The sequence below is a fragment of the Diadema antillarum genome, unplaced genomic scaffold (genome assembly GCF_040938485.1).
Source record: "Diadema antillarum isolate AM-2024a unplaced genomic scaffold, OU_Dant_1.0 seq00000392_RagTag, whole genome shotgun sequence".
Classification (NCBI taxonomy): Eukaryota; Metazoa; Echinodermata; class Echinoidea; order Diadematoida; family Diadematidae; genus Diadema; species Diadema antillarum.
This window is the reverse complement of record NW_027271387.1, coordinates 1,468,013-1,486,705: the sequence shown is the minus strand read 5'-3', so window position 1 is coordinate 1,486,705 and position 18,693 is coordinate 1,468,013. Positions and strand designations below refer to the sequence as shown.

The 18,693-nt window shown below is 35.9% G+C and overlaps 1 protein-coding gene across 1 annotated transcript in view; it reads right to left on the bottom strand.

The window, feature by feature from the left end:
• Positions 1 to 2,251: 2,251 nt before the first annotated feature.
• Positions 2,252 to 18,693, bottom strand: part of LOC139731980 (putative inorganic phosphate cotransporter) — a 31,227-nt gene continuing 14,785 nt past the window's right edge. The window contains exons 4-7 of the mRNA XM_071642852.1: positions 13,938 to 14,093; positions 7,074 to 7,206; positions 4,263 to 4,507; positions 2,252 to 2,476 (exon numbers count right to left, since the gene is read on the bottom strand). Coding sequence (XP_071498953.1) covers positions 2,252 to 2,476; positions 4,263 to 4,507; positions 7,074 to 7,206; positions 13,938 to 14,093 — 759 coding nt within the window. The remainder of the gene's footprint in view (positions 2,477 to 4,262; positions 4,508 to 7,073; positions 7,207 to 13,937; positions 14,094 to 18,693) is intronic.

The window sequence follows — 18,693 nt, the reverse complement described above, 5'->3', positions numbered from 1 at the left end:
GTCCTTAAATCTGCTCAATATTATGAATCCTTCATAAATTTTGCATTTTTTTGATATTCTGCAACCAATACAAACAATATTGTAATCATATGAACAACAAAAAATTAATGCTAAAATGAAAGGCAATCGTGCTAACAGTACCGAAAACATTACAATGAAATTAAAACAAAAAGTTTGATGAAAACTGTATAGTGCCAAAGCACAGAAATGAGTTACAAGGATTTGCTGGTTAAAGGATTAAAATCGCACAGACAGAATGGTGACGATGTCATCTAATTAAGCCTAACACACGAAAACTTTATGGAATTGTGTAACACACTATTTCTACGAAAATAGTGACAGAAAAAAAGACATGATTTCTTGACAGGAATATATACCAACGAGTATGAAATTTTTGAGTTGAGAACATCATTCCCCTCGGCTAATTGGCGCTTGCAGACGTTGGATGGTGTCGCTACGGCGTTGAAAACTTGTGAAGCTGAAAAAAATTGAGAACTCCATAGCCTTGTATGTTATTATGTGAACTTGCTTCTATATACCCTCGTGATTTTAGTCTTTTGACATTGTTTTTTATTCCATTCATCTGATTTTCGTTGTACATTTCAACTTAAATATGATACAAATACAAATCATATACAACAATCGAATCATATACAAAGAACAAATTGTAGTATAAAAGATAAAGATGTAACTATAACTTCAAAAATGCAGAAAATTGAAGCAATAGTATTTCATATTCCTTTCGTTTTCACTAAAGAATGATATTCACCATTGTTAAAATTCAGTTATGTGTGATTGATGTAAGATTGTATATGGGTATAATGAACTGAAATGCACAGAACTGTCATCGTATATCAGCAGCCTCTCCAGTTCGATATCAACTTTCCTAAATGCGGTTGTTGAAGCTATTGTCAATATACTCAAGAACATTATGCAGGAAAGGTGCTACTTACTTCTCCTGGTGTTATCCAGAGAATAGCACCAGGCCCAGGATTTGGGGGTAGATTTGTCTCGGGGTTGAAACCCAGAGAATCCTGGCTTTTGATATAGGTTCATAAGTTGTTTTGTTTTCGATTAGTAAACTCCTCAAAATAAATTCTGCAATTATGTTGCAAAATAGAGCAAACGTGTTGTGTCAAACAGTATAATTCCCATTTGTTTTGTCGTTTCAGGGAAGGAATGTGCTTGAAAAGAATGCATTGTGGGATTATCATTAGATTCCACGTTTCATCCATGAATTAAAAACTGCAGTGGTTTCTGCAGATTAAAATTAAATATAACGGTTGACCAAACAGTCATCTAATGTCTAGGAAATGGGAGTTTTTGAAAGTGCTGTCATTTCAGCATTGCATATTCCAAGAACACCAAATCATAGCAAGTGAGGTGTCATTTTAAAGGTAATTAATCAGGCCGATGTCATATTTAATGAAGATAATGCGGGTATAAAAAAAAATATAATATATCAAACTTTAATTACAGAACTTATTTTGAGGAGTTCATATACATGATGCATGCTTTGCTCATTTTCTTTTTTTCCCCTTCTCTTTCAAGGTTGTCGTATCTTCAAGCTACATACTTATTTGACGACAGTCTTCTGCATTCACATTCCCAATACATGTGTCATAATTCAGTCAGATCATTTGCTTTGCTTTATCCCGAGTGGTTCCCAATTGACGTGTTCTCTTAGTCTTTTATTTAATCTGTACATGTATATCTCAGTTATGTTCGGATGTACACACTTTATGTTTCATTTTCTAGAAAACAAAAAGAAATGACTGCTTTTTATTTGTACTATATTATGTTCTATGCAGAAAATTCCCAATAAATTAATTTGAATTGAGTTTTTATCTCCCTCTGTTATATATTTTCTTAGGTAATTATCTGCAAATTCGGTAATATAAACAATATATTTTTGGAAATAGAATTAATGTAAATATTTACTTTATTTCCTTTGAATCATACACATTCTAATCTATACATTCATGTTTCCTAAGGTATTCTACTGAAAAGATTTTCTATTCATGCTTGAAATTATGTTGAAGAAATTTATTCACACAAACAAATATTGTGTGTGTCTCACGATCCCTCTCACCGCGGCTCATGTTATAAAAGAATTGCTTCATGAATGCTTTACGTATTCTTTTTCACTCTTTATGTTGGATGGAAAATAATTTGTATCAAATAAAAAAAATGCATTCTTCACTTAGATGGCATTTGCGAGATAATTGAAGTCATGTTGGAATACGCTGAATCACACCTCCCTCGAGTGAAAAGCTACAATCGTAGATTGCGCAATGGGTGCCTCTCGATCTCTGACGTCATGGTTTCTTTGCGTGACGTCATTCACGATCTCCTCCTCCGCCACGACTGCCCACTCTTGCACGTCCCCAGACCCGAAGGCGTGGAAGAACATAGCGCCAAAGATGTCTACCGCCACGATGCCATAGAACACAATGTGCCAGCCACGGGGGTCTGTCTGTGTGATGGAAGAGATTTTAAAGTGCATATACTACTTGGGTGTTACCAAACAAGAAAATAAATTTCCTAACTTTTTTTTTACCTAATTGGTAACCCCCCAGGGAGGTGGGAAACCACCTCCTTGGTACCCCCCTAGAATCTCTAAAATTGCACCACCTCCTTCCTCTCTGATATCTCTGCAGTATAATGTTGTACTTTATAAATAACTATATAAAATTTACGTGCATGGTGCCGTGTGGTGAGACATTGTTATAGGCGTACAAAGACAGTAGTATTCCATCCGGATGTAGCTTCTAGCTGCTTTCTGTTTCCTATAGGCACCTTCATCAGGATCTATACAAAGACACAACATGACGTACAGTGTGCCTATGACAGTTATACCCCCATCTCCTTAGACGGCGATTCCGCTACGATCATCAAAAATCGACAAAGCGCGGCGGATCGTCGGCCTGGAAATGCGGCAACAACGTCGCAGAGTCGTATTATCATCGTGACGCTATCGCCTACAGCGCAGATTGAGCGTGGAGAAACCGTAGTGTGATCGCCTCGGAGGCCAAAAATGGAGACGGATGGCGATCGCGCCACGATTTGTTAAATCGTCACAGATTGCGATGGTCGCCATGGTCGCCTTCCTATAGTGATATGAGGGCCTAAGCGATAACAAAAATTGACCATATCTACACAACAGGCACTATTTCTTATACAGAACAGACTAAGCCTATATAACCACTCACACGTCACGGAACGCCATGTTACCAATCATACAGGTCATCTCAACATTTATGTATAACTTTAATTTCATCCAAATGTGTGTTTGTTCTGTATATAGACTATAATAACTATATGATAGTGATGTAGATATTGCGTTCAATATCTTAATGCATTCACAATGATGGGCAAGCAAACAACGTTTGCTTCTTTTCCTTCACTCTGTTTGTCCTCTCTATCTCTCTTTAACAAGAGAGCTCACTTGTGTTTGTCTGTCTGTCTGTTCGTTTGCTGTTTGTTTGTATAAGTATGTATGTGTGTGTACTTTTCTCAAGCAACTTGCTTCCTTAGTGTTATTCAGTTATTTTGTCCACTAGGAGACTGCAGAATACAAGCTTGGCTTTTCAGCACGTCCCCTCCATTTCCTGCAACTTTAAAAGGGATCGTAAAGTTTTGGTTCAGACCTAATTCAGGTTTCTAACATTTTTTTTTGGAGATAATGAGAAATCTCTTATGACAGATGAAAGAGCATGTAATTTCATGAGGAATTCAACGTTTATTTGATTAAAATTGGTTTTGAAATGGCTGAGATATCCAAACCAGAGCTATTCTAATAAAGTGTGGGACCCACCTTTTATTACGATCGCTTTCTTTTACTCTGTTTTTGGATTATTCAGTCATTCCAAACCCAATTTTCATCAAATAAAGTTTGAATTCCTTTTAAGATTGTATGCTCTGTGCTATTTCATAAGTGGTTTTTTTTGGTATCTCGCAAAACTTTAAAAGCCCAATTCTCATCTCCACCAATACTGTACCATCCCTTTTGAATTCAATTTCATCTGCCTATGTGATTCGTATAGTATTGTTAATTTCACGTATTTTTCTTTGTTACTGTACATCGCATTGATATTGTGTTGTTTTGTGTATGTATATAAAATGTTTTGCATCGTTGGAAATGAAATAAATGAAATGAAATGAAATGAAATGAATTGAAATGAAATGAAATTTAATTAAAATAAATCAAATTAAACGTGCTGGAATTTTCTGTCAATGCTCTGTTCTTTGAACCTATGTACCTGGTCCTCCGTCAACGCTCCGACGGCAAGTGGGGCTATAAACCCGGCCGATACCGCGATGGAGTTTGCGATGCCCATGAGGGTACCCGAGAAACTCGGCGCGAGGTCGATGGCGTTGACGAACGCCGTGGAGAAGGAAACACCCATGCCGCCTGCTGCAATCGTCATCAGTATCACCGTGACATGAGGCCTGGCTGACACCCAGGTACAAACGAGAATCAGCCCTCCTGCAGTGATGACTGCGCCTGAGATGCCATTAAAGGAAACCTCTGGATAATTTTCAAATTTTTACATTTGAACAACGACAAATTATAGTTTATACTGAGTACAGAGTTTCAAGATTTATAATGATTAGGATGAAGAATAAGAATGTTTTTAAAATTTATAACAAATTGCAATGAACAAGGATGATGACAAGGCAGCCTGACCATAAGAATGCACGTGTTGGGGCTCAAGGAAGCAGAACAGAAGGAGAAGGTATATGCATAGATTATACAGAAGTGAACTTGCAAGCAAGCAGTATTGTAACTTAAATACACTGCTACTTTTCTGAAATATGTGCTCTTCCTATTTCGCCATCATCAATAATTGATCATTGTTCACTGTAATTTGTTTAAGGTCTTCCAAAGTATTGTTTCTCTGCTCAAGGACCACAATAGATAGACCAGTTCGTAATTCCACTTTGCGCATGAGAAGAAAATGGCCATCATGTACCAACCAATGCGTACATGAGCTAATTACGAACTGGCTTATTCCACAAATGTACACATGGGGCTGTCTGTACTACATGATGTGAAATTATGAAAATCGTCTGGAATGCCCCTTTAACAAGGAGTGACAGGTGGAACACGGCATCAGCGTAGAAATTATCTATAAATTTTGTGAATTCGGCGTGTTGCAGAGATGGGTACGATGGACAAATCGACTTCTTATCCAGGAGAATGAATATGACGCCAGAAAACCTTAGCACCGATCAGGCTGATTGGTTACAGTTACTATAATTTTATCTCAAGCTCCTTACAATAGCATTATGGTTTGTCGATACATAGTACAGATGAAATATTTTATCATGTACATAGCAGAACGCATATTGTAATCAGAAAAGAGCCAAAAAAATGTTGTGGAATTGGAAAAGGGAGAGTACTGTTATGGCCCGTTTACATTAACGGTTTAACGTTTACAGTAACGGCAGTGATCCGGGTTTTGTTTTGTTTGTTTGCTTGTTTGTTTTTTGTTGTTGTTGTTTTTTTTTTTTTGCTGTTGTGAGCCAAAAGGAACTACAGTGTATGTGTGGCTCTGTTACTTCCCTGCTAATAATTTTGTTACAAAATTAATGTGCTACTGGAGATTTTGTTGCTCTTGGCTTTGACATAAGAATAAACATTTTGGATGATTTTGTACCGAATTCCTTTTTCTAACCCTCTGTGTGTCACATTAATTTCCCGTCCGTATGTATGCATTAAAAACTGGTGCACATTTGACTCATCGGCATGGAAAGGGTTAATAGAACCAGATATGATTCCTTTTTGGCGCACCATAGCAAAAACCCGGACCGTTGCCGTTACCGTGCTCTGTGTGAACGCGCCCTTTCACAGGCCTGCAACCAGAGCATATGCGGTTGTAGCTGATCATTCCCATTGCTGTCAATGTAACCATCAGTTTGACAGGTTCCTTGGAGGCTTGATTTCAAAATAGCCGCGGCACAGGTTAACAATACTCGTGTCCTTATTACATGTTATTATGTACATTGTTCTACTGATTTCATGACGTCATTAATATACCCGAACATTTCACTGTATTCTCAATTTGCTGGAGATGAAATTGAATTGAATTGAATTGAACTGAATAACTGAAACTGCACCGGTCTTACACTCGAGACACAGTAAACAGTTCCAGCATATTTTTTTCGTATTTCACTTGAGATACATTTCATCGAAATACACTAAAAAGAATACAAACCAAGCAAGATACAAAATATGTTATAAATCGGGTCATGTACAGAAAGTGTGTCAGCGTATATAATATACATAAGACAATTCTCTATAACTTGTGAAATATGATGGAACCGCAAAAGCAAAGCTTGTAAACGCAGGTTCCAAGAAAATATACCAGTGTAAATTTGATATGCATTCAATGGAGATAGGACACAAAGTAATAATGACGAAACTATATAAAAACTAAATTATCAAGGTACAAAGGAAAAAAGCAAATAAAAGAGATGAAAAAGAAAAGGAAAAAAAAAGAACCTAAGGAATAACAACAGGGTAAAAAAGTTAATATAGCATATAGATACACAAGTATATACACACACATATCTAGAATCAAATTCATAACGAGTTCAATATGTTACTACTGGTACGGATGCAGTGATTATATAATGGGAGCATAAACCAGAAGCAAACAATCATAAACTGCAGGTTGATTCATCTTACATTAAATAAGGATACTGCAGATAAAAACAGCGTTGACTTTAATTTGAACCTAGAGCATGAGATTGACTTAATACTATTTTTTTACCTATATCATGCAGTAACTACGTCCTTGAACCTGTTTTACTTGGATTTTCTATGGAAAATAACTGGGATACATGCAGTATACGTAACATAACAAACATAACGCATATTCACATATCAGCATTTAACGCATGCTACTTTATATCATTATGCAATAATTTAAAAAGAAAACTACAACAACACCAAAAACGGAAACATCGACAACACAAAACCGATAACCCGGTCTATTTCCGACCGAAGACCCAGGCACTGAGTGAATTCAATGTTTATTAAAGCATCAAAAGGCCTATCATCATACCGACATCTACCATTAGCTTCCGGGTCGCGGTTCTGCTGAGAAGTTTTCGTCCAATCAGAGAGTCGCTCACGTGGGATGATATCTGCAACATCAGCCAGTGACACAAATACGGGAGTGACGACAGAAAGCCCACCTATGTACCACACAGAGAATAGTCCGCAATGATTGATGTTAGAAATTTAGGAATCGCCCAACTTCATTTTTTCTGCGTACAGGAATAACGAATAATAGAATCAACGACAGCCCTGGGTACTATAGAGAATCCATATCATAGGAATGGGTACCTCTAACGTGAATACGCATGCAGTTTAATCACAAGGGAAGGGTTTTTTTATTTGCTCAGTTTGTTTGGTTTTTCTTTTTCAGTTGAGAGAGAGAGAGAGAGAGAGAGAGAGAGAGAGTAAAATATACCCGAATTCAAGACTTGTTAAAATAATAAAGTAATATGATACGTCACGTAATCCTGTATATTCCTCGTAATCCTCCCATCACGAGCTCGATACTCACGAGTCATACAGAGCACGAGCGTCACACAAAGAAAAAAAAATATCAAAAGGTCCATGAGTCATACAGCCCTCGAGCTCAACACTTTATAGACAAAAATGCCCACTAGCTTGATACTAGGAAATTAAGACCCATGAGCTCGACACTGTAGGTAAATAAGGCTTATGAGACTAACACTGTGCAAAACAAGGTCCACAAACTTGATACAAATAAGGTACTAGCCAAAATAGGCTCATGAAACCGACACTGCGTACATTAAGCCCGTGATGTAACGTAGATCTCGCATGAGAATGATAAGTGTAAGTAGGGGAGGGGTTATACGCATTCCATAATATTATGGGATAAGGTCGTGTGTTACAAGATTGTTAGTGATTCGTAGGAACGATTAAGCAGACTATAAATCGACGAAGAACGCTAGATGGGTTGGCATGAAAAGAGAATGAAGTCAAATAAACAAAGCACATTTCCTGCCATGTCAATTCAATTCAATTCAATTCAATTCATTTATTTTCATTCTTCTTCTTTTTTCTTTTTCAACAAAAACACAACACAAGATAAATCAGGTTTTACATCATAAACAAAGAACATTTGTCTTAATTAATAAATGGTATCAATAAACATAGGAGCGCATACTGGCAAAAAAAAAATAATACAAAGTCATGCTTCAGTTGAAAAAAAAAAAGGAAGAAAGAATAGAGAGGTCCACTAAAAAGCAAAGCTTGTAGATTGTGAACCACTCATAAAACCTATAAATTACTTATTTACAAACACTTGTGACGAATATAATATACGACAGGACGGGACAAAACAGAAGAAACGCAACAACATGACACAACTTGCCAGAATAGATGAAAAGTATGGAAGAAAAGAAAGAAGAAAAGAGAGAATGAGAGAATACCTACACGCTGAATAAGGGAAATGGAACAGAGGATGGTAGAGAATGTGCTTCATAGAGTTGGTGCTGCATGCAGCTGAGCAAGGATTGTAATGGCTACTTCTTTACGTAATAATAAATTCAGTGTTTGAATGATTGGTGGGTGGATGATGAACTCTGAGGTTAACAAAAACTATAGCTGTTAATGGAAAAAAAAAACATGTCAGGGAGGATTTAGTAAAAAAAAGTTTCAACTTGCGCTTAAAAGAATACAAAGATGGGGAATTTTTTATTTCACAGCTCAGTGAGTTCCAAAATCTAGGACCAGTGTATATAAATGTATTCTGAGCCAATAAAGTTCTCAGGAGGGGTAAATGAAACTCATTAGATTGTCTAGTGGGATAATCATGAAAAGACTGGTTCCGTGGGAACATTGAATTAAAAATACTGGGAAGTGCATTTACATCGTAACTAAACATAAACTGACCAAGTTGAAAAAAATGCAAATCTTTAATTTTCAAAATCTCATGTTTAATAAATAATGGCTCTGTATGGGAACGTGGTGGGACGCCACAAATAATACGAATAACCTTTTTTTTTGTAACAAAAGTAATTTATCTAGTAAGTTTTGATGGGCACTACCCCACGCTAGGAGTCCGTAATTAAGATAAGGTAAAATTAGAGAAAAATACAACGTCAACAAAGAGGACAATGGAATATGAAACTTGAGTCTATTAATAATACCAATATTGCGTGAAATTATTGTACTAATGTTAGTAATATGCGGCCTCCACGAAAGTTTATCATCCACTGTGATACCAAGGAATTTTACATGAGGAACTCGTTCTAACAAAGTGTTATCAAGAACAATACCTGTGTCTAAATCTTCTAAAGAATTACTAAAAAACATATACTTAGTTTTCTGAAGATTAAGAGATAATTTATTAGCTCTTATCCACTGAGTTACTTTTTTTAAATTCGGAATTAACTATGCGTACAAGAGTATCTGGATTTTGGTGAGAAAAGAAAATATTTGAATCGTCAGCAAAAAGTATAAATGAGAGTATGTCAGATGATCTACAAAAGTCATTAATATAAATGATAAAAAGTAAAGGTCCTAATAAACTACCCTGTGGGACGCCACATTTAATGAATTCTAAACTCGAGCTGTACTCGTTCAGAGATACATATTGTTTTCGGTTTTGTAGGTAACTCCTGAACCACTCCAAGGCCTTCCCGCGTATTCCATAATGAGACAGTTTATAAAGTAATATTTCATGATTAATTGTATCGAAGGCCTTGGAGAAGTCCAGGAAGATACCAATAAGATGAGAATGATTATCAATAGTGTGCGCAGCGTGGTCAATAAACTTTAAAAGAGCATGAATGGTGCTATGTTTCTGACGGAACCCAAATTGAGAATTTGTAAAAACATTATGCAAATTCAAAAAATTAATTGTTCTTGTAAATATCAATTTTTCCAATATTTTAGATAAAGATGAAAGCAAAGAAATAGGTCTATAATTACATATATCAGAATCATCTCCTTTTTTAAATAAAGGGAAAACCTTAGCTATTTTCATAAAATCAGGAAAAACACCACTTGATAAGGATTTATTGAAAATATATGAAAGTGGGTCAGCAATTGAAGATATAATTTCCTTTAAAATAAAATTACTGATATCGTCATAACCGGCACTTCGCTTGTTATTCATTGCGGTAACAATATCGATTATTTCATATTTTGTTGTTGGAACAAAAAAAAAAAATAGAACTGGAATTGGATTGACCTAAAAATTCAGAAAAATGTATATTTGACTGCGGTATTTTTTCTGCCAAATTCTCTCCAATCATTGAAAAATAAGAGTTAAAAATATTGACTATATCATTAGGATCTTCAAAAACTTTATTATCATGTCTTATTTTTATAATTTCTGATTTCTTTTTTGATATATTCATAGCCTGCTTCAACACCTTCCATGTATTTTTCATATCATGTTTATATTTTTCTAACTGAATCATATAATATTTTCTCTTTTCCAACCGTATAATCTTCGGTAAAATATTTTTATACGAAGTGTATTTATATTTTAACTTCTCATTTTTTTTCATTTTGAATTTATGATATAACCTATTTTTCCTATTTATTGAACGAAGAAGGGATTTTGTAATCCATGGTAATTTGGGGGACGTTTTATAATTAACTGACTTTTCTTTTAATCTGGGAATATATTCATCTAAATGTCTATTAATTATCCCTGAAAAATTCTCAAACGATACATTTATATCATCATTATCATAAACACTAGACCAATCAGCCCTGTCTAGGTTAGCACCAAGACTAGCCAAATTTTCTGGTGTAGCTCTACGTCTGGATGAAAAAGAATGAAACTTATTAACACAATGTTTAAGGTCAAAACATGCTATAATGGGGAAATGATCAGTAATATCAGATAAAATTATGGAAGAATTTGCACGGAATTAGTAAAAATATTATCAAGGAGGGTGGCGGAATGATTTGTAACACGAGTTGGCTTCGAAATTAATGGCAAAAAAGAAGCTGACAAAAACATTTCAAGAAATTCTTGAGATGTATTATCATCATTCTTAACCAAATCAATGTTAAAATCACCCATTATAAAAATATTTTTATTAATAAAATGGGTTTTTTTTAAATAAGTTTGATATACAATCCAGAAAATCTTTAGGACTTGAACTTGGGGGTCTATAAACAATACCAATCATAATATTTTTACTTTGCGGAATGATTATTTCCACAAACAGGGACTCTAAAATATCATTCATGATATTGAATTCATCACAAACACCATATTCAAATTTTTGAGATAAATATAACGCAACTCCACCACCCGTCCTGTTCCCTCTGTTATTAACAATAAAATCATAACCATTTAATGCATACGGCAAATTATCATCAGATGATAACCATGTTTCAGATAAGCCTATCACTGAAATTTGATGTTTATTTTGGTTATCTAATAATATCTGTAATTCATCAAAATGTTTATTAATACTCCTTATATTCAGATGTAACATAGAAAAAGTGCATTGTGAAAAACTCTTTGTAAAATCTTTGAATTGATCAACAGTGACATACTTAGAAGGAATTGGAGCTAAGTCATGTTCAAAATCAAAAGCATTATATAAATCTTTTGAAGATGCGTTAACATTGTTGGCAATAAAATTATCAAAAAAAGCAGACGAATGTAACTGAGTACGACTTAATTCCGAAGGGAAGCATCTTAACAAATCAAAGAGTTCATCATCATCAAGGGAATCAAATGCTGCATTGAGTCGATTAGCCATAAGGAGAGTCATAAAGTATATGAAGGCATGTCAACTGACGAGTTTGTAAAGGAATGAAATATAATGGCACAAGGGAAGCACTAACAGCCCCGGGTTCACGGATAGTACAGCGTTTAGGCAAATTCACATGGAGATAGATTTCTGGCAACATAAACAAAAACATAAAATACATAAACAGCATAGGAAAAGAACATAAATTACATAAACAATATAGGTAGAAAGCGTACACACAATCAGTCAAAGTCTGTAGGAGAACTTTGACTGGACCAGTACAAAGCATGTAAACGGACGTAGAAATAGCTCCCGAATTTGAACAGATTTGCTGTTTGTAGGAAATAGTTATGAATATTGTCTAAAAAAATTATTGATTTGTAGGATGACAAAAAAAAAAAAACATCTGTAAATTCATTCTGTATATCTCACCCTCGCTCCCGATTCCACCCCCTCCCGGTGTTCAACGCACTGATTGCATGTGTACAAAAACTACAGTTTAATTTGTAATGATTGACAAGATGGGAAAAATAGTGGAATTAAACGCACTCGCGTGTAAAAGGAGCAAAAAATAATCAAACAAACAGAGTGTTTTGATGAGGAGGGTGAAGAAGGCGAAGGTGGGACAGACAAGTATTTCATAGGCATGTGTTGAAAAAATCAGCAAGAAAAATGCTAAGGCTGTTTAAGCACACATACAATTCAGTTTTTACTGGGTGGTTAAATTTTCGTGCAACCAAGGCAGGCTAACGACCGTCAAGTTACACCCGGCATTGACTTACAGAATAAGAGAGAAAACAAATGCGTCATGTTACATGACAGGCAGAAAAATGAGGGAAAAAAAATGTGAAAACAGTCCACGTGCACTGTTACAAAACAAGGAGGAGTATAACATACACAGGGATATACGCGGGGGTATACAGGACTGGTCGGATCAGAATGTAGATTGAAATTGTAGCTAATCTGAAGGACTGGTAAGTAGCTGAGGTGACTGCCCTCGATTGGACATTGGACATTGTGAAAAAGAATACCACTGAAAACATTATGAGTATAACGACAAGTTGAATTCAAATTGGGATACACATGTACCTATATATCATTAAATATGTCCATTGACCATTTTGCGCAAGTCAACCAAGTTTACTATCACTACAACAACTTAGAAAATGATGATCTTCTCGGAATTCCTTCGCAGGGATGCCAAGTTCAAAAAAATGTTTATGAGTGAGATTTTCATGACTCGGCATCTCGGCGAGCAAATGTGCGCGCGAGCGAGGGTGTGGGAGGGGTTTCCCCCCTGTGGCCTCCTACGGTAGGGAGCTTTTTCAATTTTTAGCTCTTGATGGTGCGATCAGGTGCATACTTAGGTGACTATTTTTTACTTATTTTGAACGACAAAAGGAAAATATACCTTCAATTGCAACTATCACTTTAATCTTTTGAGCTACGCTCCTTATTATAGGCCCAAGTTGCAGACTTTGCCCGATGCGTGAGAAAAATGGGTGCCATGCGTGAGATCGTGAGACAGACCCTAAATGCTTGAGTCTCACTCAGAATGCGTGAGACTTGGTAGCTCTGCCTTCGAGAATGATTATATGAATTATCAGGACTCCTGAATTACACATTTGAACATGATTAATGAATACGAGTCTAAGAAGGTCCAATCCCACAAGGATAACTTTCAAATATACGGTTGCTCTCTCTCTCTCTCGCCCTGCCTTCAGACAGAAGTTGACTGCCTCAACGTGATTTGCTGATTACAGCTTACTCGTGTTACTATGCGGTGATGATGCAATTCTTAGCCTTGTTATAGGTATTATCTGCATATCACAGTCGGACACTTGAAAAGGGGATAAATCCCCATTATATCAATTCATTCATCAATTATATGCTTACAAAGGATACTCACTGAATTGTGACTATGTGAAATCTATAATGGCGTTTTATGATGCATTGGCATAAAAGGTCCATCATCCTGATTTTTTTTTTTGTCGGAAAAGAGCAAGGTTCAGCTGAATTATAGTTTCACCCACCATCTCTTTCTATCTTTATCTTTTTATTCATTTTTTAATTTTAATTTTTAATTTTTGATTTTAAGGTAGCGAGGAATAGGCTAAAGTTTTGGATGCACCCGTCATAGTTGTAGAACACGCTGTGGGTATACTTACAGCCATGATGTCGAAACCAATGACGTGTTTCAGGTAGAGAGGCAGATTGGTATTGAGTCCCAAGTACACCACACCTGTGGCTGTGAACATGCAGACGAGCAACGCTACGACCGGAAGTGACGTCAACATCGAGCCGAAAGGAGGTCGGACACGATTCTGTCGACAGTGGCAGAGGGGAGATAAATGGCATTAGATTGTATGTTCAAAATTTAGGATATCACAGTATTGGTATATTTTGTTTCCGTATTAAACATAATGAACAAAACATAGACCTATTAATACCCATACATATAGCAAAATTACTGGAAGATTCCTTGATGATACTGAGTGAAATACGGATGGATGTCCATACTTAAAGATGACGACACGACAAAGATGCAGAGCTATACCAAGTCTCACGATCTCACGCATAACACCCATTTTTCTCACGCATTAGGAGCATAGCTTAAAGGATTAAAGTGAGAGTTGCAACTGAAGGCATATTTCCCTTTTGTCTTTCAAAATAAGTAAAAAATAATCATAGTACGGTCTGCTATGTCGAAATATTGGACTCCGTGAGATTTTCGTGCCAAAATTGATTTGTTTTTAAGCTAACTTTGTCAATTTGGGGGTGCTGAATCCAAAAAACTTTGGTTCCATTTTTTTTTCGACCACGTCTTCAGCCGCCATTTTGGATTTCAAAATGGCCGCCATAGCAAACTGTATTTTGACCCAGTTCTCATAATGTGAGCATCATAGAAGGTTCAAATTTGATGCAAAAAGCACGTTTATGATGTCAGACATTCTGATACACCATTTCCTGACATTATTTATTGTTTTAATACAATTTGAGGGCTGCCATCTTGAAATTCAAAATGGCCGCCATAGCTAAATGTATTTTTACCTGTGTCTCAGGTTGTAAGCATCATGGAAAGTATAAATTTGGGGCAAAAAGCATGCTTATGATTTATGATGTCAGACATGCTAATATATACTTCTTTGTTTTAAATGATGGATCATTTTTTTTAGCCTTGATATAAGATTTGGCATTTCACCAATTACACTGGTGTAAGTAAAGTTATTGTGTGTGAAATCAATTCTTTGCATTTTACGGAAGCTCATTGAATGGTTTAACCAAAGAAAGTGTGTTTTGGTCTATATACTGTACTAAATATGTGTTATAATATGGCTTCAAAGAGGACCAACAAGACCCAACAAGCTGCAGGTAATATGAGACGTCAATATGGCGGACAGGTTTTATTGACATCTCTCATTTCAAGTGACTTGCCCAATTAGATAGAAGCCAACATCAAAATACCTCATTTTCTTCTCTGAGTTTTTTATATTCAAAGTATAATATAAAAAATGTATCACAAAGTACAACACACAGCTGTATGAACATGTATGTAAATTAATATTTGTGTACTTTAGATAGGGTGCTTCCAAATTAATGCCACAATTAATTTGGTTTGCTATAATCTTCAGTTTAAGTGTTATTTTATATGTGGTAGATACTGTACACGATTACTTCAAACATTTGAATTCACAATTTTCATAGTTTTAAACATAAAAGACTGGGGTCTCAACGTTTTGTGTGATATTTCCACGGTTTTTATTATTTTTTATCAATTTTCTTTTTGCAACTGAGCTAGGCCAGGCCTAGCTCAGTTGCAAAAAAACAAACAAACAAGAATGATAAAATATAATAAAATGCCCATCAGGATTATCTTTTTTTCTTTGAACTTTTGTGCAACATTTGATACCAATTTTGTAAAAATAAAAGTAAAAGACCTTTACGTAATAATCTCATGTCGGTAATGAAATCTCATGTCGGCGTCAAATTTGAGAATTTCTGAGATTTGTGTACAAACACACGGAAAATGGCGTTTCATGCTTAAAATCAATTTTTGGCTTAAAATTGTGTTATTTGTCTCAGTTTTAGATAATATTCATATGATATCTATTAAAATTAGATAGTCAAACAACACCAATAGAAAAAAAACATGAATTTAAGACATAAGATTGTCATTTTAACATTGACACAATGTCTACCATGCACAGTCTCATATTACCTGCACATGCAGGTAATATGAGACTTCTGCGATGATGTCATAATTTGCATATTAACTGTCAACAAAAATATTTGATTGGTGCAAATGCTATATAAAAGGAAGGATGAATAGTTGCTAATTCCCCAAAACAAAGTTTGATGGGTTTCTCTTTATGCATCTTCATGCCAATTATGCAAATGAGCTTAATAGTCTCATATTACCTGCATGTACCCTATTCTGTAATAATGGATTACTCGCATTGGCTGCCACTCTTGAAATTCAAGATAAATTTCGACCCATATTAGGTGCTGTGAGATCTTTACCCTGCAAAGTCAAGCATGCTGGAGCACTTTCACGTAGGACCTATGTGTAAGTCAATCACTTCAGTAAATAGTATCATTATTGCGTAAGCGGGACTAATTCCTGTAGGTACACTGCCATGTTGAAATGCAAAATGGTTGCCATGGGAAACATTCCTTTAAGAGCTTGCATTTGGGTAAAACTTGTGAATGGAAAAAAGTGCCTCAATAACTGTGTCTGAGTGACTAAATGCCCCCATTTAGATGATATGGTTGTAGCGTTTAAATAAACAATATTAGCTGAGTACTAAAAATTCATGGGATATTTACTTAGTTTATGTCTTCTAGGCTCATTCCCTGCATGTGCTTTTGAAGTCACAGCACTTGTATAGGGCTGTACAATGGGAAGAATTGGTTCTAAATTTTTCCAGAAACAATGGCTTTTGCATTTCGTGCCACATGAACATGATAATGAATTCTATGGCTACCGTTGGTGTATGAAGCTCAAAGCGTTTAATTGCACAGTTTATGCATATCCGCTGAAAATAACTACAATGTACGATATTATATTCCCCTGTAAGTAGAGGCACAAATTAGGTTGTGAAAGTTTACGAGGTTTGTTCTCTGGATGTGTTGTATCAAGACACTACGAGAGCAAAGCGGGAGATAGTCCAGGTTGAAATCATCCACGCCCAACTTCTGGTAGGCATGGACTGTGTCATTGCACATTCTGCATGATTCAAGGCTTAGAGAATTCTTGATCCATCTGCTCTTTGAGACATCCTCAAATTTTCAACTTCAGCCTGCACCATGAAAGGCATGACCAAGCAGACCTTTGTTCGCAACAATTTGCAGAACATAATCTCTCAACAATGTCAGTTGTACTTTTATCTCCTTTTCCAGTGATGGAGCAGACAACATGCGATGCAGTATTAAAAGTAAAGCAAAGATCTATTCAGGAGAATGAAAATGTCAGTGTCTATACGTAATAATCATCAATATCTCTGAAATTCCCTGTTGCTCTTGAAGTAGCATCTAATACATGCATTCCTCGTTGTGATGGGTGACAGCTCCCATGGCATCTTTGATGAACCCTTTGTTTCTTTTTTTTCCGTGATGTGGTATCTGTGTCAGATGGAATTGACTGATCAATATTTCAACTTTCAGGCTGATTATTTGGCTCAGTTTTGTGGGTTTCTAAGGCATGGGTATGAAAAATGAACCTTAGTTAGTGAGAATGAGGAGAAGGTCATAAAATTGTGATATGAAGAGTGATTGTGGAATTACTTAGAACAGTAGAACTTATAACTTCCGATAATTGTATCGTCCAGCAGTGACTGGATAATGACAGGTCTATCAGACTGTTGTACCGGTAGTAGTGTTATAAGAAGGTATTTTGGTCCTCTTAAGCTTAATGACTTTTGATCCAATCGTAAATGGTGCATTTCAATTGCAAGAGCTGATTGTCTGGCCTTTCTCATATTAGCCAAGATAGATTTTTTTTTTTATTCTTTAAGATAAAAATTCTTAGTACAGAACATGAAAACTTCCCTTATCATCTCTTTCTAGAATATCCTCCTTGAATGTTTCCGATACCTGATTGCCAAACACCATATTCATCAGTTTCAATGCAGTGACAGTTTTTGAGATTACCCTCGTGTGATGGTGTTATAAATCATTGAGGAATTTTGCTGCATCCAAAGTGCCACAGAACTGAGCTATTATTGCTCCTTTGTAGTTTTAGAATCATTGGCGGTACAGCAGTAAGCATCTTGGAAGTCTTGATAATTGAGGATGACCCACACAGGGCAATCAGGAAAAAACCTTGTCATTGACATTCCTTAATCATTCTATGTTATTCCAGAAATACATCCAGCAATTATGAGCTTCCTGATGAGTTGTTTCATTTTGTGGTCAACAAACAAGCTTGTGAATGGGATACCTGGGGCCCGTTGCATAAAACTCCAACCGGATTTTTTTCTGGTTGAAATCACAAAATTCCGGTTGGAAGCTCCCAACCAGAGTTTTTATGCAACGGATTTTACATTCTTAGATTAGCAACCTTAGAAAATTCAGGTTGGGCAAATCCCAACCTGAATTTTCTAATGTTGCTGAAAAAGTTTTATGCAACGGGACCCTGGTAGGGTGACCATGGCATTTCTTGCCATTGCGAGACTTTTCCTTGTTTGTCTTCATTCTCTCGAGGCAGAATCAAGCTTTTAAAGATCACCTTTAATCGTATCAATGTTTGCTTTTGTACAGATATTTAATAACTGGGATTGAATATAACTATCAACGAGGTTCCAAGACACCAAATAATGTATTGCCTGAGAGGCAAAAACAAATCACGTGTGTATTAAGCGCATAGCTGTAGCACACAGTACGCAAACCATACCCGCCTGGCTATTATGGGACGTCAACACGGTC